Source organism: Talpa occidentalis, unplaced genomic scaffold (genome assembly GCF_014898055.3).
Source record: "Talpa occidentalis isolate TD23 unplaced genomic scaffold, MPIMG_talOcc4v2.1 talOcc4.13, whole genome shotgun sequence".
Lineage (NCBI taxonomy): Eukaryota > Metazoa > Chordata > Mammalia > Eulipotyphla > Talpidae > Talpa > Talpa occidentalis.
The window spans coordinates 18,192,002-18,216,045 of NW_023601322.1; the positions used below are offsets into that span (position 1 = coordinate 18,192,002).

The 24,044-nt window shown below is 46.5% G+C and overlaps 1 protein-coding gene across 4 annotated transcripts in view; it reads left to right on the plus strand.

Annotated features, from left to right (window-relative positions):
* Window positions 1-24,044, plus strand: part of MYO5B (myosin VB) — a 272,753-nt gene that overhangs the window by 145,223 nt on the left and 103,486 nt on the right. For all 4 annotated transcript variants that reach the window (XM_054694054.1, XM_054694051.1, XM_054694053.1 and 1 more), the window contains exons 5-9: window positions 10,550-10,706; window positions 15,247-15,390; window positions 16,903-16,984; window positions 19,077-19,184; window positions 22,177-22,286. In XM_054694054.1, the coding sequence (XP_054550029.1) occupies window positions 10,550-10,706; window positions 15,247-15,390; window positions 16,903-16,984; window positions 19,077-19,184; window positions 22,177-22,286 (601 nt within the window). The remainder of the gene's footprint in view (window positions 1-10,549; window positions 10,707-15,246; window positions 15,391-16,902; window positions 16,985-19,076; window positions 19,185-22,176; window positions 22,287-24,044) is intronic.

The window sequence follows — 24,044 nt, forward strand, 5'->3', positions numbered from 1 at the left end:
TAGCATTTAAGATTATTAAAGGAAAGTCCAGGATTTTTTTTTAAAGATGAAAATATTAAGCAAAATCTGGGTCCTGGGAATATTAAAAGATTGCTTTCATCACATTACCCAGTTCTCACAAGTTTAGAAACCAAAATTTTCCCAAGGAAGTCGTTTATCTACGTGACAACTGTCCCTTACTTACAGAGAGAGAGCCATTGTTGGATTGTTGATAAAAAAAAAAAAAAATTGCTTTGACAGGAGGGTTCTTTTTACCCAGAAGGCAGTTACATGATTGTTTGTGCCCTAAAATTGTTCAATTTCAGAACATATCCTCAAAAAACTTCTCTAAGCCTTCAGTTCAACTCCTCAGTCCCTACCCTATGATCCCACCACCCAGCTAATTCTTGTCTCGGAACTTCTGTCTCTGCAAACTCCTAACTCAGGGTCAAGATCAACCTTAGGACTTTTGACATTAACAAGACCCTTTAGGGCTTTTTCTCTAGGGTCTCTGCTCTCTCGGGTCTCACCCTGCTCTGAAGTCTCAGACTATCACTGGTTTCAGGTGCATATTGACACAAATCTGCCCTTTGCTTTAGTTATGCAAAGCATCCTTTCTTGAGCGTCAGCCCCACAGGGAGCAATTTTCATATACTTCAAAAACTCAAAAATTGACCCCAGTGTGCAGGAAAGAATGGCCGCATGCCTCCTGAGGGACCAAGCGTCCCCTGTTACCTTGTCCTTTCTCCTCCTTGGTGCCGAGAGGCTTGTAGGTGTGTGACTGGGGCGAACTTGACATTTTGGGTCCTTGTCCATGGTGATCCAGCTCCCATGCCCAAGGTCACCTGGGGCTATATGCTGTGAGAAGTCCTCCGTGCCACACCTTATGCTGGGCTTGGCATTGGAGGAAGGAGACTCTGCCGTGGAAACCCTGCCTTGGACCCATGGCTGAGGCTCTGTGCTGGTGATGGTGCTGTGACGTGGGGGAGGGTGCTACCTGACCTGCCTCTCACTGTTAACTGAAGAGTAAACAGAAATTTTAGATCTGATCACACGCAGGATAGAATTGATAGTACTGGGCATTTTTGATACCCATCTTGCCTAGGTCTCCTGTTTCATTGCCTAGGACCACTCCTGTGAGTTGTAAAAAAACCAAAAATGCTTCGGGAGGGGCAAGGAGTTGAGTCCTCACTAGATACTGTTAGAATGAAGATCTTGGTTCTGCACAGCCCAGCCTAGCCCTGGTGATTGAAGAATCCCAGGTTCTTCTCTAGGAGGGAGTCTCTTTGTGCCCTGAGGCTGCTACTGTGGCAGGTCAGGGCTCAGCCTAACTAATAGTGTTTTCATATATTGAAATGTTCTCATTTGCTATCTTAGAAATCTCCAGGTGGACGCAGGCAGGGAGATGCACTGGCCGACCTCAGAAGCCTGGAGAGTACTATGATGCAGCCTTGGCACATTCAGGCCTGAGGCTGCGATTTGCCATACGGTCCAAGCTAAGAGTGTATTGGAGGTGCCTGTGCACTGAGAGAGAACGGTCGTACCCCATAGTGTTAGTTTTGTAAGATGTTTTTCTGAGACTCAGCAAGCTTTCCTGACAGCCTAATGAATGACGGATTTGCTTTCCATGATTGGGTCTTTTCCAACCCATTAAAGCAAGTCTTCCTTTTGAGCACTGGGATGTGCTTAGAGACCAATGGGAATAATTCCTTCATATTCCAAAATCCACACGTTGGGACACGGTACCCTAGAGACCCACAAATACAAGTGCTATTGAGAAACAACCCTGTGTATTTGCTCTGAACCCAGCCATTGTGTGAATTATCTGCTAAGCCATGAGGTCGGTGGTGTCTTTACTTGAACTCCTTAGGGCTGTTCAGATTGTTGGGCCAAGCAGCCTCTCAGTGTCTGAATGCATGATGGGGTGCAAGGCCTTTGCTTGGTGGAAGGATGAAGGTCTGGATGCCCACCCGGGGCTCTCCAATGCAGTGTGGTCTCAACACATCCACCTTCCTCTTGCAGTCTGTTTCCTCCCTAGGGAAAACAAAAGGCAGCACCTCTACTTCCAGCAAGGTTTTTTCAGGTAGGATATTGACCCCAGAATTCTTTCCTGACAGCTTCAGAATGATACCACTGACTCTTAGCTGACCTTTGCCCTCAAGGAAGGCACCGATGCTCCATCTCACATCAAACCTCCACCTAAGGTCTCCCCAAACCTTAGTTCCCGCTCCCTCACTGGCTGTTATTCCCATGGAGGGACTGAGGACTTGACTTGCAAATACTTGCTTTGCCCCAAGCTCCCCTGCTTTCCTTAGCACATCCTTTCCACAGAGGCTCTACAGCTCTACTTCGTGGCTGCTTAGGCTCCCTGGCACTGTAGTCAGATTCGTGCCTGTCCAATGGCTCCTTCTGTCTGCCTCTGGGACTCTTCAGTTTACCTAATAGAGTTGGGTGCTAAATGAGGTTCCCAAGGCACTTAACTGCCCCATGTTTTAAGTCTTGGATTTGTGCCCGGCAGTAGTATTCCAAGTTTTTAAGCTGTGTAGGCAAAACACGGAGAAGGTTGAACATTTATTTTTGTAATCGAATAAAGCCTACAGCAGAATTAATCTGACATGCTTAATTCTATTCACAATCATTGTGCCACTTGATAATTTTGGCATAAATATTAACTAGCAGACACAAATGACTGCAATTACTAGCACCTTTCCAGAGTCAAACTGTCCTACAGTATCTATTCATTCATGAAATATTTATTGAATGCCTGCAGGGGCCCTGACTCTGTTGTCCATGGCATGCCCTAGCAGTCAGTGCTGAGCGCCTGTTCTCCTTCTTCACATCTACCCAGTGCTGAATCTCTCCTACTCAGAGGGTTCAAGACAGTTTCTGGGCCAGGAAGCTGGGATTGCTTATTTTTAGGGGGTTGCTTATTTTTAGGGTCAGAGGGTAGGGAGAAAGTTTAACCCACTAAGAGAGTTTGAATGGAGGCACATGGTAGCCTGTGGCAGGTGGAGTAGGGGACGAGGTGAGTCCATCAACACTGCCAATCTTGGGTTAATTTCTTACTCTCTAGAGTAGATGCCCCAAAATAAGCAGGGAAGACTCAGCTTTAGGCCCAGGATTTCACAGTCACGGAAGAGAATCATGAACTTTCAAACGAGCAAAGGAATGGAGAAATCATCTAGTCCAGTAATTCTGAGGGTCCCTAGACCGCAGCAGCAGAGTCACCTAGGGACTTGGTGGAAATTACATCTGAAAATCTGCCCATTCCTAGAGATGATATTGGATGAGTAGGACACTCAGGTGCCAATTAAGCCTTCCAAAAGGCTTCAGTGTCAAGGCCTGAAAGTGTATATACCAACTTTACAGCTTAATCTAGAATGTTTCCTGGTATGGAGAACTATGCCCCATATCCTAGGGGGGCACTGCAGTCTCCCCGCCCTGTACCACCAGTGCAGTGAATGGTGATGATGGAATGTAAGCCATCTCATTCAAAGGCATTGTCTTTAATGCAGTGTGAAGACGCATCGTTTTGCAATCTCACAAAGCAAAAAATTTTTTGAAAAGAGGATCAGGGTTTCTTAACATTTAAATGTATCTAATTACTATTACAAGGGCAACTGTTCATATTGAAAAATTAATCTAAATAAGAATTTATGACATAGTAAATATAAGAGATGTTTACTGATATATTAGTGGTAGATCTAATAACCATTTTTATACCAACAATGGAAAATGTGTAATGGTGTCTGAAGTAGCTTAATGTTGTTTTGGTGTCAGTCACTGGTTCTAATTTGCTTTGTTTTTTGCTTATATTCTTAACTCAAGTAAATGTTAGGACTTAGGAAAACTATCTGATTTTTATTCTACCTACATTCATGGGGCCCCTGAATTCTATCCATGGGTCTGTTGGGAATTTGGGGGTCCCAGCTTAAGAGCCCCCGAAATACAAGGTAGTGTGAAAGCTACTTATTTTTAGGCCCAACTCCGGCCTAAAAAGCAGCAGCCCATTCTTCTCAGTGCGTTTGTGTCTTTGTGCTTTCTGCCATCCGCAGCCAGCCAATCTGTGCCTCTAGATTGTATGGGACCCGACAATGTGAATGCAGCTGATGAGGAAACTCTGCTTTGATTTCTTTGTAACTTATCATAAGCCTTTAGCTAGAGCTTGGAGTGAAATTGTAAAGACTGCTATTATCTGCAGCCAGGAAAGCAGTTAATAAATTCACAAATTTGACTCGTTTAACCCCTTAAAGCTAACTCTGCTTTAAATTCAGTGTTACATTGTACTAGGCTAATAGTGACCATGAATAAGTTACATGGTATTTGAATTGCTGCAGTTCCTGAACATATTTATGTGGTGACATATTTAATTAAGTTGTTGAGTGTTCTTAACCTCGCAGAACTAATTTTGTAGCTGAACATAAGAATCGCTTATAGGGCCTCCCTGATGGCGCAAAGGGGTTAAGGTCAGCACTATGAAGCAATCCCCTGCCAGGGAGTGACCCGCATGGCGCAGCAGACCTCTCCTGTCTCTCCCGCTGCTCCCCTCAGCAGTGTATTTCAGTCATTATGCCTGTTCTGCTCACCGCTGTCTGATGAATCCTCTCACTCCCCACACCTCTGGCCTGTAAAATAAATCTTTAAAAAAATTGCTTATAGGGCCTCCCCGGTGGCGCAGCGGTTGAGCGCTGGGTTGCGAGGCTGCCCGTGGCCTCTGCAGCGCTGGTTCGATCCCCGGCTGCTCCCCGGCCACCGGAGGAGGGTCCCACATGGTGTGCAGACCTCTCCTGCCGCCCGCTGCTCCCCTCAGCGGTGTACTTCGGTCCTTCTGCCTGCTCTGCTCCCCGCTCTGGTTCTGGTGAATTCCCTCATCCTCCCGCACTTCTGACTGTGCCCAGTGCATGTATAAATAAATAAATAAATCTTTAAAAAAAAATTGCTTATAGAAAGTAAATAACAAAAATCCAGGCCCTGCCCACAGAGATTGTGACCCAGTTGGTGGGTGGAATCCAGCAGGGGTAGTTTCCAAAGCTCTGCGGGCATTGCTGATGCCCCACCAGGGCCGGTGAGCAATAATGGTTCTCCGTGCTCTGTGTTCAGAGACCATGACTTGCCTGTTGGGGTCTGAGTGCCCTGCAGTTCCTCTTCCCTGTGCTTGTCCCCCACGCCCCCCCTTTCTTGTTTGTCCCCTCCTTTGCACAGCTTTGCACAGCCTGTCCTCTGCCTGGCACAGTCTGGGAACAGAGCACATAGGACCTGGAGTATTGAAGGTGATAACTGCGTCCTTAGGCCAGTGTCCCCGACAAGGGTGCTGGGCAGAGCCTAGCACATGAATGTGTCAGAAGTAGCTCTGCAGCAGCAGTGAGGGGAGTGGATTGGGTAGGGAATAAAATTGGCCCAGGAAGACTAGGTACCTTGTGGTGGATCCAGGAGAGGAAGGAAGAGGGACAGGACTTAGAAGTGGATTGAAAGAAGAATCCAGGCAGTATATCACCTGTGCCTGAGGGCTATGGGAGGGAAAGGACTTGAGGGCCTTTCCCAGGTCCCCCTCACTTTGCCATGTGGGGCACCAATCCTTCCACTCCAGAAGGCAGCGTGGCGAGCTGGAGAAATCCATGTTGGACATGTGGGCTTTGGGGCGCCTGTTCAGCCTTTACATGTAGTTGTCCGGGGGTCAGTTTGCATATGTATGTTGACCTCAGGAGAGATCTGGGTTGGGGAGATCAATTCTTGTTAGAAGGTGGCAGTTATACTTGCCATAGCTGCAGGCTGGAGGAGAGGAGATGGTGAAATTGAACTTCAGGGATGCTGCAAATTTAAAAGATGAATGGATGAAGCAATATCTATAAAAGACCGTGTATCTTACTGGCAGCTTGGGGGACAGACCGTGCAGTATAAAGGGGGTAGACTTTAGAATGAGCTACAGAAGCACATGACTTGAAATGGCAGGTGAATTACTGACAAAAAAGCCATTGGTTGTATTTTCTTTTTTTTAAATTAATTAATTTTTTTCTGGCAATATATATTTTATTTTATTTTTTAAAGGTTAACAAAAGGTTTATTTACAAGGAAAAGGGAAGGAAGGAAATGTACAACTCAGGGAGAAAAGAGGGAGATAAATTCTTAAATGTGTCTTCTCAGATGTTTTCCTTCACTGCAAAATGATTTCCAGAACCAAATGAAATAGTTTGATAAGTATTTGGTGCTCTACAGTAGAGAGATTGTATGCATGGATCATTGTTTACCCCCAACTAATAATGACATTGACCAAAACTAGCCCATTAGTGTAAAATCACAGAAAACATTCCACCATTGCCCATCCCCAAACACACAGGCCTCTTGAGTCCCAAAGTGTGTGTCTTACACTAGCCATACCTGTGATTGGTGTGGAATGCATCACATAGCTCCACTGCAGCCTGGAGCTGGACTCCCAGAATGCAGAAGTAGCAGGAGGTCATGGGATCATTTCCTATTGTCTTATCTTAAGAACAATGGGTAGTCCACTTGCATTCACACCAAGGAGCCTCCTACCCCTCCAGTTTTCCTCGCAGTCTCCCCTGCTTGCCTGACAGTGAGGGTGGGCTGGGTGGAACTCCCTGAAGTTCTTTCTGTGATGCTGTCACCTCTCAGGAGATTGTCTCTCTCTCGAGAGCAGCAAGTAAGTGGAAGAGATGGATTCATTTTGCTGCTACGTGTATCAAGCTATACCTCCGAGGTTTATAAATAGAACCCAGCACTCTGAGGGCCGCTGTGAAACTGAAGTGGGAAAATGATACTTAGATATAAAATGCAGTGAATGCTTATCTCCTGCACTGTCAGAAGGTTCGATTTCATCTTACCAAGTAGACACTTAGGACTCGCTGCTAAATACCAATTAAGCAGTTCCCAATGAATATTTATGACAGTTTTCCTGAATGGCTTGTTGAGTTCTGGATTGTGCCTGAGCACACAGCTCTACCTGAGGCGGGGGAGGGTGTGACTCCTGATGGCAGAGGCACTCAGGGATGCCCATGTGCCTCCCCACACATGCAGCCCTTGGGCACTGGACCTGGGGGGGCCCTCACAAGGTGCCCGGGATGTACATCCTGCTTCCCACTTTGGCTTTCTTGTTGGAAGGAGTCATAGAATCTCTCACATAGTATTTTCTAACTCAGCCCCTTCTCAAAGCAGAAATGTTCTCTTTGGTGCCCCCAAAGGGAGGAAACCTTTACTTTTATACCTTTGTAATTGTTTGATTGTTAAAGCCCAAATCTGCCTCCCCATAATTTTTTTTTAAAGATTTATTTTTACAAGCACTGGGTACAGTCAGAAACGCGGGAGGGTGAGAGAATTGACCAGAGGCAGAGCGGGGAGCAGAACAGGCAGACTGATGAAATACACTGCTGAGGGGAGCAGCAGGCGTGGCAGGAGAGGTCTGTCGCGCCATGTGGGACCCTCGCCCGGTGGCCGGAGATTGAACCGGCGCTGCAGAGGCTGTGGGCAGCTTCGCAACCCAGTGCTCAACTGCTGCGCCACCGGGGAGGCCCTCCCCATAATTTTCTATATCCCTCTCACCTAATTTAGCCTCCACCCAAATCTGTCTCTGTCCTCTACATTGTTCTTCCTGCCACACAGGACCCCATTTTATTCTCCTGGTCTGACTTGGCCCTCCATGAGACTTTACCTAACTCTTCTCCAATCTGTCCTCCCCATACTTTTAATGGCGTTCCAATAAGTTTTGTATTAATATTGCCGTGTTTATATTCCTAAGTATCATGGTGGTTCTTACTAAATTTCTGAGGATAATGTCCTGCCATATATAATGCTTTCATTTTTTAAGTCAGCATTATTTGTGTAAGATTCGTTTTAATTATATTTTCCTAGTTAGTCTCTGAATTATCAGCTCTGTCCGTGGTACTGACATATATCTTTGATAATTAAAACTTCCTTTTGTCCTCATTCTCCAGTGTAGTCTTTTAAAAAAAAGAAATACATGATCTATGTTGTGACAATGGTGTTGAAAATATAATTAGAGACAAGACAGATGTAGACAGGCAAGAAACAGTAGATTGATTATCCCATTAGTGAACAGACTCTATTCTACCAACACACCCAAATTTCCAGATGACTTGTCACTAGAGGAGCAAACGACGGAGGGCTTAATGATGTGTTCAGTCGTAGCTGTCCTTCCTCCCGTGCCTTAGCCAGGCTGCCCCTGTCTCCTCCTAGCAACTGAGGTGTATGTCAGAGGTTTGACTTCAGCACACGTTGTTCCCCTCGCTTACGGGATGCCCAGTTCAGAGATAGAGAGTTGTATGTGAGGCCCTGGCCCCTCATCAGCTCTTTTCTCATGGGCAAGTGTGGGACACAGACCACCAAGCTCAGATTTGTAGGCAATAAATTGTACATCTATAGGGGGCACTGGACCCCGTGCTCAGCCTGTGTGAGCCACTGTAAGTGCCAGCCCTTGCTAGGGCTCTCCCCTTGACAGTTCAGTGCTGGCTGCCAATTCAAGCCCCGGCACCTGAGTTGGGCCTTCAGGGCCTTATGTTCTTCTAGTGGGGGAAGCAAGGGGAAGGGGCACTTAGTAGGTGAGGAAAATATTGATCAGTTGTGTAGCAAGTGCTTTGAAGGTGGGGTGGTCAAAAAGAAGTGCTGTTGCAGCTGAGGAGGTTCCTGACTTATAGCTAATCTCTCGTACTGAGGCTAGATTTGGCAGGGGGATTCAGCGGTGAGAGCTTTAGTATACAAGAAGGGTGTGATGACAACATAGAGACAGCATGGCACAGCCCGGTGGGAAATTGTGCGGGAACACGGGGCCTGGTTCAAGTGCAGGCTCACGGTCTCGGTTGCAACAACTCCAGCCTGTCACTTGACCTTTCCAAACTTCACTTTTATCATCTTTAAAATGAAAAGCCTGGCACCCGGCAGCCTTGTGAATCCTCAGCAGATGGTGCATGGCTTAAGAGTTTTGTAAATCATTGGAGCCTGCTGTAAATAGGTGGTTAATTAATTACACTAGACACTGGTTATACTTGAGCTGCCGTAAGGCAGGATGATTGAGTACCAGGCACTCAGAGTTGTGAGATCAAAGAAAGGAAAACCACTTTGAACTAGAACAGCATCAGCACCTGTAAAGTAGGAAGGAGTCAGGAGAGAAGTCCTGTGTGGCCTGGACGTAGTGAATGAAGAGTTTGTTTGCTTACACCTGGGAAGAGGTGTTGGACCCTGGAACCGTGAACACAGAGGAGCTGGGTTGCTGCTGGAAGGCTTAACGCGGGGCGGAGGTGTGATTGCGTGTTCATGGATGTTCACATAGGAAGGTCGTATTGTAGGAGGAGGAGAGTAGAAGGTAGAAAGCTGCTGTTGTCAGGTGTGTCCGGTGATGGTGATGGCTGAGACTAAGAGGCGCAGAGAAGAGCGCTGACGCTAGTGGGACACGGATTCAGTGGGTGCACTGATGTAGGGCGTGGGGCAAGGAAGAAGCTACTCTGACTTAGGTTTCTGCCTGGAGTCAGTGAGTGGAGGCAGGTGCCACTGACAGGGAGAAGGCATGGGGGCGGGGGAGGGAAAGATGGAGAAGCTCTGGCACCAGGAGACCTGTGTTCTGAACCTACCTTCACACTTCTCATCTGGAAAAGAAGGGGACTGCTGCCCCCTTCTTGTTTCTAATCCAAGAAACCGCACTGAGTGAAGCTCTGTGCCAGGTGCTGTTCGGGGCGCTGGAGATGGGAAGCAGAATAGACGGCCTGCAGGTAGACGGCCGTGCGGCCCTGCCCAGCCGTCCACCTCCCACTCCTGAGGCCCAGCCCTATGTTCTCACTCCCTGCTCGAGCAGCTGTGTCCATGGGAGACCTGCTAGGCTGCTCTTTTCACTCCTTGTCTCTCTTCCTGCTGTCCCTGTTGAAGGGAGAAGTAGGGGTGCATTTTCATCTGATGGGGAGTGTCTTTTTATCTTCCATTTAGTCTTATGCAATGGATAGCTATTTTATCTAATTTCTGGAAAACTTGAGACAAGATCAGCCTGACCTTGGAAAGGCTGTGATATACCTGCACACACAGAAGTGTTCTAGACTGTCTGCTGACATGCTGGATCAAAACACAAGATGAGAAAGTATCCTTGTTCTTGAGAAAAGTATAACTTACGCAGACACAGAAGGTAGCATGTATCAATGCTTACGTGTAGATTCTCAGAGGCAAATATGTGTGTATAATATAAACAGGTGTAACACATAGATACGTGTATGCATATATACCAGTGTATACATATATGCATGGGTATACATGTGGGCATTTAAACATGTGTGTGCATACATGTACATATACATGTATGGGGATGATCTAGGGGGCTGTATCCAGAGAGAACTTGGGAGAGTGGCTGCATCTCCCTTTCTTGGGGTTCACCACTCCTTTCTTTCTCTCCACTTTCAGATCTCGTGCCCTCATGGAGGGAGGGTGGACTGTTTTATGCTGGCCCCTCACATTCACCCTAAAGGGAGGAGGGATGTTCCTGATTGGGCCTAGCCCTTGTCAGCAGCCCCAGAAGAGCCTTTCCATGGCCAGTGACTAACCAGAGCCTTTTCCCTTCTAGAGATGAGAAGAACCAGTCCATCATCGTCAGCGGGGAGTCGGGAGCGGGCAAGACCGTGTCAGCCAAGTACGCCATGCGCTATTTTGCCACAGTTGGTGGCTCAGCCAGTGACACCAACATAGAAGAGAAGGTCCTGGCATCCAGTCCCATCATGGAGGTAAAGCCTTCCAGACATCCTTGGCCTTCCTGGTTGTAGGTCTGCTGGGTGCACAGCTTTGTGTGGCTGATGACAAGGATCGGCTCCCATGTTCGGCATCACGCCTTTCCAAGAGCCCATTGTCAACTGTACGGAAAAAATTATGAAGGTTCCCCTAAGACCACAGGTTTGGGAATAATCTAAACCTGGCAGCATCTTTAAGGTCCCAGTATTGGGTAGACTGTCCTTTTGAGGTTCTCCTTGTCCCTTCACTCTGCCAAATGCTGTAGTGACAGCCCTGCCTGTACCCCCTCACCACCGACACCCTCCGCCATTGCCACTGTGTGTCAGCAAATGAGTGCTCTGCCAAAACCATCCATGCTTTGAAGGCCTGCCGAGTTGGCGGGCAGTTCTCATGGGGTGGAGGAGCCAAGGTAGATGATACCTTATTCTCCACTTCCCCCCAAATATTGGAACATTTTGTCTTTGAGGGGAAGTCAGTAAAGGCCAAAAGGATGTGATGGCAGAATCTTTGAAGACCTCCAGGAAACAGTTACCTGTGATGGCATCAACTGGCCAGGGCAGGTCCTGGCTTTTTTCTTTGCCCAGGATCCCAGGACTCAGAGCAGTTGATACAAACACAGGGTCACAGTTCCTAACACTTAGGTCTGCTATTGTAAATCATGTTCGAGGACCAGAGCTACATTTCTTTTCCTCCCTTTCCTCTGTACAAAACTGGATTCTCATGGAATAGAACTTAATGTCAGCACAGTCCCTGGCTTAGCTTTTTCCCATGCCTTTGACACTGAGGTGCTTCCTTATCAACCAGGTTATAGTCTGGCCCTTCTGCCAGCCCTGGACAGCCCCTCTGTTTTTTTAAGTAATTCTGTTGTATCCAAATCCTGCCAAGATAGCAGCAAATCTGCATAGCCCTGAGGGGACACCCCCACCCCCATGAAGACACAAGTCACCATTGTGTTTGCTCTTTGTGATTACTCAGCTGCTGGTTGGGGAACTATCTGCCCGGACCTCCCCAGGACCCCCTCTTCCTCCTTTACCTATTGCAGGAGTATATTCTTTTTATTATAATTCTAAGGTAGAATTACTAATTTGTGTTCTTATTTTATATGTATGGAAGTGATATTGCACTGTAATATAGTATGTTATGAGTAAATTCTGAGTCTCCACAGGAATTTGTTGATGATGCCACAAAATCCTCTACCTACAGAGTTGCATTATCTGGAGAATTTTATCTCCTGCTGAGTATCAGTGCCATATCATCACTGAGAATTAGAGGACACCAAAGTTTCCCTACCAAACAGATAACAAAGGAAAAACTTTGTTTCTACTACAATCATTTCTAAGCTTGAGTCCTGAGCACCCAGTGGCCTGGAGTACTTGTTAAAGCAGATTGCTGATCCCACCCCTAGAGTTTCTAATTTGGAAGGGTTGGGAAAGAGCCCAAGAATTTAAATTTTTTATGAATTCCTAGTTGGGGACCCCAGTTTGCGAACCATTAACTGATTTGGAAAAAAAATTTAAGGGCTTCCTGAAAAATGTAAAAGAATGCATGGAAACAATGCCCTTTAATCCTACAGTCAGCTAATAATCACTCCAATTTTGGTATTTATTTTTCCAGCTTTTCTACTGAATATCATATTTTAAGCTTTGTCTCTATATCATTAAACTTTTAATGAATTGTCTTATTGGCTGAAAACGCATAATAATTCATGGTTTTATCATAATTTGCTTAACTCTGATTGCTAGACATTTATTTAGGTGGTAGCCTATGTGCCCATAGTTTATTCTAAGACCCAAGGTGGTGGCCTCCTGGCCCTGGATCCAGTTCTGAAGGTGATCATGGACTTGGCCTTGGTCTTCCTTGGACTGACACTAAATTGGAACAGTTAAGAGAGCACTCCATAATCAGCATCAGATTTCACCTCAAATGGAACTAAAACCAGGCTTTCAACATTTCCGTGGCCCTGAGTTTGAAAATTCAGTTCATCGTTTAGGCAGTAAGACTTCACAGGCACAAAATATCTCCTCTTTGGAAAAAGTGATTAATTATTCTGGGTAAAACAGTGAAAGGGAGAAATTGTTTGATCTCTTGTGGCCATACAAAGTCATCGTTAGGCAAGCTGGGGATTTAGTGAAGACAGATCACTGTGTTATTTAACACATGCGAGACAAGGGGAGTGAGCTATAAAATTTTACTGTTTTATTGTGGTAAAACATACGTTATATAAAATTAACCATTTTAAGCATTTTCAGTGTACAGTTCAGAGGCATTAAGTGCATTCACAATGTTGTGTAAGAATCATCCCTGCCCATTTCCAGGATGTTTTCATCTTCCCAAATAGAACCTCTATGTCTGCTAAAGACTGACTCTCCACCTCCTGGTGGGAATGTGCCTCTTTTAGGAAACTCGTGTAAGTGAAATCCTACATTTGTCATTTTGTGCCTGATTTATTTCATTTAGCATGTTTTCAGAATTCATGCACATTGTAGAATGTGTTGGTACTTGGTTTCTATCTGGGGTTAGGTAATATTTTACTGTGTGGCTACATTTTGTTTACCCAGTTCTCTGTGAATGGACACTGGGGTAGTTTCCACCTTGTCACTACTGTGAATAATGCTACTGTGCAATTATCAGTTTAGTCTCTGCTTTGGAAAACACTTAAGTGACGGTTGTCCAAAATGACCATTGTTTACAGTGTCCACTCTGGCTGGTGGAGGCAGGGTGCTTTAATGTGGGGAAAATGTCCAAGCCCCACACACAGCCCAAAACACATGAGATGTGGCTTTGGCAGTTAAGGTCTCAAGCTGGAGGACTGTATGTGTGACCAGTTTATCTCAATTTTGCATGATGTCATGTAAATAAATGCTACTGTGGTTTGGGCTCAAAAGGTCAAATTTCTGCCTTGTGCAAATAGGTTCTTTGGAAATAGCATGGATAGGTCTGGGGGCTCATTCTATTAAATACAGAATTTCGTCATCAGAGTGACTGTCCCTTGAGCTGCTATTAGGTGTTATATTTGAGAGAAATCTTTAACATGAACTTGGAAAGGAAGAATTGTAGCCAGGGTAGGATTAAAACGAGCATTACCAAGCAGAGCAAGAGTGGCTTTTGCATGATCTAAACACAAATGCTCTTGAATTCAGAGCCCAGGTGCAAGGGGCTGTTGTGCCAGGAAGGCTTGTCTGCCTTGTGGCTCCTCAGAGTTTATAACCCACACAGGGCAGGTCTTGATCCGGGGACAGCTGGTTACTCATTCCCCTGCCCTGTCCTGGGGCAGGATGCCACCTCCCAGTGAAGCTATCACTTATGGTCATGTCATCAGCTCATTATTTCCGCAGCCCAGCAACAGCAGCCCTCCCACGGGGAGCTGGGCACTGAGGAGGCTGAGGTCCCAGGGGGCACCCTACATGGCAGTTGTTTGAATTAATGGCGACTTGAGGGTGGGGTGCAGTGACTGGGATGAGTTGGGATGATTTATTGTCAGCTGCAGAGCCCTCTGACCCCATTCTGTGTAAGAGCTTGTCAGCATCTGGGGAGTGATTTGTTCACAAGTCTGTGCTGATTAAAAGGATGTTGGTAATCAGGAGGCTGTTAGAGCAGAGACAGACCCCAAGTCCAGGAAGAGGGGTCATATAGTATTTTAGGGTGACTGAGTCTGCAGGCATACCACTCTGGAAGCCACACACTCCCCATCCTCAGAAAAAGAAGGGGGCTACAGGGAGCAAAATCGATAGCAAGTGTGACCAGTTGCTGTGTAATTTTCAGGGGTTGACTTATGTTAAGCAAAAGAAACAAGAAAGCCTACAATTCTTAACCTATTCATACAGAAATCTACCCCCAGCACACCTCCTTGATCTCATCGCTCTTGTTTTCTCCTGTTCCCACACCCCAGAGCCATGCCACACAGTGCGGTGCGCTCTCTCGCTCCACCCCCCTTTATATTCACAAGAAAATGCCCTCTCCTTCCCCACTGGAAAGCTTGTCCCTTAAGATCCCCTTCAGTTGTCACTCCTGGAAGCCTGTCCTGTCCTGCTGGGTGTAGCTGCTGCTTCCTTCCTGTGTCCCTCACTGCTTGGTATAAACCAAGCAGTCCCAGTACAGAAATTATTACTTCTAAGCCACTTTGGTTTTACCGAATATACATACGTGGATAAGCAACAAAGTTGTTTCCCTTGCTTCATTTATAAATCTCATAATCACCTTAGTGGTTCAGGGGTGTCAGCACAGTGGTCTGATTCTCTGGCCCTTTCGCTGTTGGCCCCAAGAGCACTCTGGTGCCATAAGCCCCCACATGTGTGTTCCAGACAGGGAAGAGGAAGAAGAAAGGAAGGACAGTGGGGTACTCCTGTTCCAGCTGGTTCCAAAGAGTCCCCCAGTCAACTCATCACTTTCAGTGGGCTGCCTTAGCCGAAGAGGTGGTTGGAAGTGAAGTTTGGTTTTGTTTCAGCTTGGCTCATTGACTGTATGGCACAGACATAATCTTAAGGTCAAGAAACCCCTGCCTGTTTTGCACATGTTTGATCTGTTTGTTCTGCACAGGCCATTGGAAATGCTAAAACCACTCGCAATGACAACAGCAGCCGTTTCGGGAAGTATATTCAGATTGGCTTTGACAAAAGGTACCACATCATTGGGGCCAACATGAGGACCTACCTGTTGGAGAAGTCCAGAGTGGTCTTTCAGGTGCGTTGTGGACCTTGGGCCTTTTGTGCTCTTCTCTGCGTGATGCTCACTCCCAGCCCTCGTCCTGATACCCAGAAAGCTGCTCATTTTTTGATCCTGGAATTGAATATTCTTGTTCTTTGAGTTCTTTCTTCTCTTTCATCAGTAAGTATTCATTCACAGGCTGCAGTCATCAGGCATGAAAGTTTTTTACCCAGTATTATTTTTCTGTGGGTATTGTTTTTAGAGTCAATCAACAAACATATTAAATAGCTAATACGTGCTAGATCATGAAGACACAGTGAAGAACAGGACAGTCCTATTCCTTGCAGATTGTAGAGGCTTATGACTAGGGGAATGTCATCCTGGGTCTGTGGTCAGCCCTCCCCAGGAGCCTTGTTGGTAGGTTATATATTAAAAAAGAAAGAAAAACAAACTACTTGGCCTTCTACTTAGTTTTCTTTTCAAGTAACTGGTGTTTCCCCTGCCCACCTGTTGAACCTGTCAGTTCATCATTGCTTTGTGCTCACCTTTCTCTCCCTCCTTCCCAAATACTCTGTGACCTCTTGGAGACGCTGGTCCCCCTTCCCTGACCCCCCCAATAGTTTTCCTCCAGCTCCTTTCCAAGTCCCATCGCTGAGCCCAGGTGATGGCCTGTGGCTTCTGGCCCTGACGTGTCGGCCGCCGTCAGAGGATACCCAAATGCCTCAGCCGCCTGTTCTCAGTGGCAACGGTGTCCATGCTGCTATTTATCAGACGTCTAATGAATCTTTTAACCAGCCTTGTGGTGTCCCCCTTTTTCTGTTCAGCCTCCATCTCTCCACCTCACAGGTTGGTTTTGACGGCTCTGCATGCCGCATTTCACCACAGCCACGCAAGCAGCCTGCGGAGCTGGGCAAGGGATGCCTTGGGCGGGGTGCTCAGGCCAGGCTCTTACCACCCCAAGCCTTCCTCTTCTCTCCTTGCTCAGGCCTCCTGCAGCCCCACCCCTACTCCTCTGCCAATTGAAGGCAGGACTGGTCTGAGTGTCCCCTGTAAGTCCTGCTTCAGTCACTACCTTTCCTCACTGTCCCCCAGCCTGATGTGCTGGAAAGGGTGTAGCTTCTGCTTAGTTTGAGACCTCTCAGAGGAGTAATGAACTACAGAAATGATCCCTGAAGGTACAATCTCGCCTCCCAGAGGAGAAAGCGAGCCTTCAGCAGGGAACTCACAATCTGCAACATGAGCCAGGCAGCATGGATGTCGGAACAAGTGTCTGTGGGCTAGGTGACCCACTTGTGGACTAGCAGCTGTCTTCTTCATAGGAAGAAAAAGAAATACACATTTTTGTGTAGAAGATAAAATGCCTCAGGTTGGAAGAAGGCCCCCTTAGATGGTAGATGGAAAAATCCAGAGGTGGGAAATGAAGGGGACAGAGGTCAGGAAAAACCGAGACCTCTGTCACCCAGTGGGAATAGACGAGGTGAGAGCATAATCCTGGGGTGGGGGGAATATAACAGCCCTAAAACTGCTGGACTTTTTTTCCTTCTTCAGGCAGATGATGAGAGGAATTACCACATCTTCTACCAACTCTGTGCCGCTGCCAGTCTTCCGGAGCTTAAAGAGCTTGCACTGAGTAAGCAGATGGGTACCTGCCTGTCTTTGGGGTGACTCCTGCGGTGGGAGGGGTCTTTCCCAGGCTCTGAGGAGAGAAGGGGTTCACTGCTCAACGCCACTCACTTGTGGGTTCTGGTCTCAAGTCCACCTCTAATATCGCATCCTCTCTGAGCTTTGCTGCCTAGTTAGCAAACTGTCCCCAGGCTGCCAGTCATTCCCAGGCTGCAGAAAACGATAGGGAGGTTCAGTGTTTTTGCAGAGCTTAAATGAATTTTCATGCATTATTATTTTGAAAAATGTTCTACTTTAGGCATCACAGGAAGTGTGCCCCAACCATGAGGACCTAGACCTAGAGATTCAGCTAATACACATCTCTTAATTGTGCCTGGCATGTCTTAAGTCACATGAGACAAAGAAAAGGGAGAAGGTGAGAATAGCAGGGATAAAGTGGGGATCCCTCGAGAGGCCCATTGTAAAGCCAGAGCCTCCCCTCAGAAGACAAGGGGGATATGGAAGAGTAAAGCTACGCTGTGTCCATGCTTTCTGATTCCTTCTGTCCAAGCCCACACCCCCGGAGGGCAGGATGGAGCAGCCAGAAAGGCCTCTCACCTGGAGCCGGTGTCTCCTGGTTCCTCCCATCAGATAAAAAGGGGTAATCAGGAATGAATGCTTTTCTTCCTTTTCATGTCCATGCACATATTGTTACAGTTTTATAAATAACCTCTTGCCAGCCGCAGGTCAGAGCATGGTCTTCCCAAGTGAAGAGCAAGCCCCTGGCTGTGACCTGGGTGGTCCAGCTCTAGTCCCTGCATTCATGCCCTCTCCATGGTCTGTCCACTGCCTGGTCCAATGTCTGCCCATTAAGCCAGTAAATAGGGACTTTTTTGTATGTTTCTCCTTGGGAATTGTAGGTAAAGAGAGGCCCCAACCAGGTGACATGAGATGTTGGTTGTAGGATGGACTGGTCAGCGACCAAAAGGACTGAGATCAAACAGAATAAGCAGTTGAGGGACCTGCCTCCTATTGGGGTGTCTCGTGAAGAAGATCTGGGGAGTGATGGTAAAACAGGTGATTGCAAACCTTGGGGTAGTTGATAAGGAGGTGGTCCTTTCGGTGTGCTGCTCCCTGCAAGGATGAGCCTCTGCCAGGGGAAGATACCCAGCAGGGCCTGAGTTTGCTAACTGGGATAGCCTGTCTGATTTGGCACATCAGGTACTAGGGTGCTGGCTGTTGACAACAAAGAGTCTTTGTTAGATGCTATAAATGCCTCCTTCCCTCCAATATGGAAATCTAGTGTCCTCCTTTGGGCTTTTGAGAAAAATCCAACATTATAACTTAGAAATCCCAGGTACAAGGCAGGACTGTACTGCACACAGCTGCTCCCCACTATATTGTGGGAATTTTAAGTGAGTCTCAAGGTTGGTTTTGATTATGTGTAATGGTTGCCTTTCCCTGCTGGCCTCCCAGCCCTTCACCCCTATTCTGTGGATTCTGCCTGGTGCTTGTGTTTCTGCCTTCTGCTAAGGCTGGCTCTGAGCTCTAAGGCAGAACCAGGCTCCTCCTTACCAGCTGTTCCCAGAGGCCTGATGGAATAGGAATCAAACTGAGGCATAAATGTGGGAGGACTTCAACCTGCATTTGTTCATGTCTCTGAATAATTTATAGGTGTCCCCCTCTTCGCAAAACAAATGAACAAACAACCTGTTACGTTGGACTCATCACTGCCCCTTACTTATCAAATGAGGTTGTCAGACCAAGGTGATTGAAGGTCATAAAGTCTGTCATTCCAGAGTGGGGGTGTGTTACTTAGGTTTATCAGATCCTTTCAAGAACAAGTCTGGTGCAAACGGAGATATCCATGACTGACTTGGTACCTCCTGCCAGTTTTACACAAACGCAGCAGCGCATTCTGCCAGTGTTGTATAGTTTTCTATCTCTTGGATTCAGTATTCTCTCCCATTGACCATGGTCAATAATGATAATATATTAAGGGGCTCCACAGGGGTTGGAATAAAACGTAGAGAAGAAATCCTCATGGACCTTGATCTTCATGTGAGCTGAACAGGGGCCACCCCTCTCTGACACTAATGTCTTCTTCCTCTGCACCCCAGCTTGTGCGGAGGACTTCTTCTATACATCACAGGGAGGAGACACATCCATCGAGGGTGTGGATGACGCTGAGGACTTTGAGAAGACCCAACAAGCCTTCACACTCCTCGGTAAGGAGCTTCTCAATGGAGGAGGTACAGGGGGGAAGGCCCAGAGGGTGATTTCATAGAAGAACACTGGCATTGTCCCACTTTGGGAAGGTGCACCTGCATCGGCTGATGAGGTATCCCTCTGGCTCTTCATCAATATCTTCTTACTCCCTTGTTCCATCCCAGTCCTTATGCTCCAAAATGTAAGACTTGGCACTTCATTGATCTTTCTTAAAAATATGAATTTGAGAATTGCTGTCTCAGCCACTGCCGAGTAACCCTTTTCACTCCCTAAGGCCATCAAAGCCAGTGGAGGAAAACCAAGAGAAGCCATGTCTTTGGTGCCCTGGTCTGGGTTTGAGAGGCAGTGTGTTCTAGCAGCAAGAACATGCCTTTCACACCAAGCCTCCCATGTGCTGAGTCATGGGGTCTGGGCTGGAAGAAGCTATAGAATCTAGTCGCTATTGCACACAGTGTTGTTCTGTTATTATGGTTTCCACATACAGACCAACAGTGGAGTCCTTACAACAAGATCTCTCTGTTCTTTGGGGTCATGAGGGGCAGTAGAAGGGAAGAAAATAAACTCTTCCACACCTGTTTGGAAAGGTGGAATGCGAGCTTTCTTAACTAAGAAATTGAAGTGGTAAATTCCTGGTACCTGCAGCCAGAATATGCAAAGCTTGGGAGGTCAGCCTGAAACCCAGGAGTGACTGGGGATGTGGTCCTGGAGGCTGCTGGGAGCAGTGGGTTGAGCACATGCAAGGAGAAGTTTCCCCTGCCCAGGCTCTAAGGAGCCTAGTACTTTCATTCTCAAAGCAAATAGCTTTAGTAGAATTATCTTAATAGGATATTCTTCCTCACCCTTTAATAAACATGCCCCCCCCCCACCTTTTTCCACTCTAGGAGTTGGCAAACTTTTTCTTAAGGGAAAAGATAGTAATTATTTAAGGATTTGTGGGCCATACAGTTTCTCGGGCAGCTACTCAGCTTTGCCTTTGGAATGTAAAAGTTCCCACGCACAAATGTAAATGAATAGGCAGGACCATGTGCTAATAAAACTTTATCTATAAAAACAGGCTATGGGCCATTGATCCCAACTCCTATTTAACTCCTTTAGCTTTACTGCTTGATTATTTGTTTTGTTTTGTCTTCCTATAGTGAGGTACTTCTCATTCAGAGAGCCCTGTATTAAGAAGGAACTTTCTGGTCAGTATAGTGCATGGATCCTCATTATTGTAAGTTATTTACTATCTGCCACTTGTAAGTTATTCACTGCCTGCCACTACCTGCCATTTCCTACTCAGCCTCTGGTGGTCCCAGCACCAGGTCCTGACTAGTAGCTCTGATGGGTCTTATCTGAGAGCATGCCAAGCTCTGATTGCCACCCGGGACTTGACCCTCCACATGATGCAAAGCGGGCTGGCCTCCTGTCTCATCGTGGGCATTGGCCTTGGACTTTAACCTGTCCTCCCCTTCAGTTTTGTCCAGCTGCATAGCATTATTTGGCCCCTGGCTGTTTTTTAGACTAGTGGCTTAGGTAAACCTAGCTACTCGAGTGATGCACACGGGTGTAGACATCCGCAGTACTGGCCGTCTGGGACAGGTGTCACTCGAGTTTCTGGCACCTGCTCCATGACAGACACTGGTGGGTGTAACAGTGAGGCAATAGCAGGTGTGTACTTTATGTATTTTGAAAGTGCTGTGGAATAAAAATTAAGAAGAAATCCCCACCCTATAAAACTTACATGGCATGGTCATCTAACATTTTTTTAAAAGATTTATTTATTTATTTATACAAGAACCGGGGTACAGGCCAGATGCGCGGGAGGGTGAGAGGATTCACCAGAGACAGAGTGGGGAATAGAACAGGCAGATGATGAAATACACTGCTGAGGGGAGCAGCGGATGTAACAGGAGAGGTCTGTCATGCCATGTGGGACCCTCGCCAGCCAGCAGGGATCGAACCGGCGCTGCAGAGGCTGCGGACAGCTTGACAGCGCAGCGCTCAACTGCCTGTGCCACCAGGGGAGGCCCTCATCTAACATTTTAAACATTTTGATTGGATTTGTCTAATTCCTGCTTGGATGGAATTAGATGCTTGGAATGTCCACTTTGTAGACTGAGCTGAGTAAAGTCGACAAGCCTAGCATGACACATCTTTTCTCTAATTTGTGTGGGTGTCATTGACTTTTCTTTTTTTAGTCTGAGTAAAGTATTGTCTTAAAAGCAAGTCACTGCAGCTGGGGAAGAGGGTGTGTTTGTAAGGGGAATTTGTACTACAGGTTGATTGCTGCTTATTATAGTCTCTTTTTTTTTTTATCTTAATAGTTTATTCACACTCTGTAACCTGTTTTTAAGTCTGAAATGATTTTGCAATTAGCCATAAATGGTAATGCTTTAACAAACACACCTTTGATACTGTCTGTATATATAGAACAGCATTGACAGTGTCTGCTGCCCAGAGGTTGGGGTGTGGGGCAGCCTGTGTCTGTAGGTGTCTGTAGGTATGATGGTGCTCCTAGCACAGCAGGCAGCAGCCCTGAGCCAGCCTGCCAGCCCCACAATAGCACGCCCTCTTCCCTGGCTGGCACTTTGAATAGTGTCACAGATGTTTGCAGGATATTAGGTTGGGAGCAAAATGACAGCAGAGAAATGACCCTTCTTATTAAATGCATATGAAATTTTTGGTTGAAATGAAGTCCAAAACAGTCTATGTGATTGCTGCCTCTCCTTTGCTCCTGGAGAAGTTAAAATCATGCGTGACCCATCTGTTTTGATCAGGACAATCACAGTGAGGCTTTTTCCCTGTGAGTCCAGGAGGCCCCTTTGCCCCCTGAGCTGTTTCTATGTGTGGTAATTATGAGGTAAGGAGCCAGGATCATTTGAGGAGTTACTGGCCCAGAAAGAAAAATATCAGACCTGATTTTTTTTTAAGTCCTGAAAAAGAGGGTAAAATGTCCTTTCTGTCCTAGTATGGATATTGACTGTCATTCATTCATTCTTTTTTTTCCAGGAGTGAGAGAGTCCCATCAGATAAGCATTTTTAAGATAATTGCTTCTATCCTGCACCTTGGAAATGTGGAGATTCAGCCTGAGCGTGATGGTGAATCCTGTAGTATATCAGTAAGTAACACACCAGCCCCCGAGATAAAACATACACAATTTACTTGGCTCTTGCGGGTTTATACAGCTGAACTGCACCTTTACTCTTGGAGGGCACTCCTAGGTTGTTTATTCTTAACAGCAGTGAATTCTGTTCCAGTGCTGATAATTTTTTTTAAAAACACATCAGCTGCCATCAAATTTTTATCATGGAGGGCAGGGAATTCAGGGGCCATTTAATGCATTCTTAAGGATGGATTGGTTTTCCAAGTACCCCAAGGTCTGTGGAATTCCTACGAAGTATTATCAGCCCACGAGTTCTTTCTGAGCTCCTGAGTGAGGTCCATGAGGCAAGGACATGAGAAGAGTGTCTACCCAGTCTGATCGGGTAGACAAGAGACATGACACCGGGAGATTTTGACAGCTCAAGGTCGAAAGTTACATGAGACACCATATGAAAGTATTGCAGGCAGCCAAGTGCTCCACAAATGCTCATAAAAAAATGAGGTACTTTCCCGGTGCCCAGCATAACAGCGGATTTCTGGCAAGTAAACACGGCTAGTGGGGTGAATGAGGGAGTGAACTCCTGTGGCAGGGGATGGCAGTGCCCACTGGGTGGCTGTTCTCAACTGTGTCCAAAGTGGTTGGAACTGTTTTTCTGGCCTTGAGTAAGTGAATCTGCAGTTGTTCATCAGAGGCCACTTTTGTTGCCCTGTGTGACCAAGTCCCAGCAAGGTACAAAGTATGAGTCTTGCCCCTAAGAACTTAGAATGTAAGTAAGCAGATGCTGGGGAAAGACAGAAGACAGCAGGACAGAGTGTGGAAATGGGCATGTGTCCTTGCCACTCGCAACCTGTTCGTTTTTGTTTTTTTTTTTTTTTCAATTGAGCAAACATTTATTAACCTATAATTTTTAGTGGTTGGGGGTTATCAGAAGTTAAAACTGGCCCTGCCCTTGGGAGAAGACCTGAATGGTAGCTGGCACCCGCAGAGCTCATCACTCCCCATGCATTTTCCTTAAGAGAGGACTGGTCTTGGGTCAGGGCGTGCCCTGGCCCTTCAGGACTCCATCCTCAGGTGGACTGTGCAGCCTCGTGGGTCCAGTGGGAAAGGAGGAAATGGGAGGATACTTTGTCTTAGGTCAGAAGGAGCTAGCAGCAACGCCACGTCTGGACCTAGCAGCTCTTCCCCAATGCTGTCACCAGCCTCGCCTCTTCAGCAGGACCCTCACCCCTGGAGCTGGGCTGCCCTCCACTTGCCTGGTGGTGCCTGGCACAGTGATGGCCCACTATAACCGAGATGAAAATGCATACATTGTGCCAAAATGAAAAATGATGTAAAAATATAGTAAAAGAAATGCTCTGCTAAATACTCGAGAAATGCTATGAGAGACCCTATGAGGTTTATTCCTTGGGCACACAGTGTGGGGCTCCTAGGAAAAGGCTGTCCATCCCTAAGCTGTGTGCCTTCTGCTCCATAGTTTTTATTTTTAATTAAAGCATGAAAATGTGCTCTGTGTTTGCCAGAGTTACCTTGGAGATGCAACAGCATGCAATTACTTGGACACCAGAGGCAATTTGTTTCTAGAATTTAGCAATATGGGCCCACAAAACTAATCTGTTATCTATGATGCTGGCTATTTCTAATGAATTTAGCATCATTTAATTAAGCTTAAGTGTAATTGCACCATGTTAAATCAGTTTCAGTTAGCACCTTTAATCAACAGGCAGAGCAAGCCACGCCCAGTGCAGAGGATGGGAACCTGTCCCCAGGCACCTA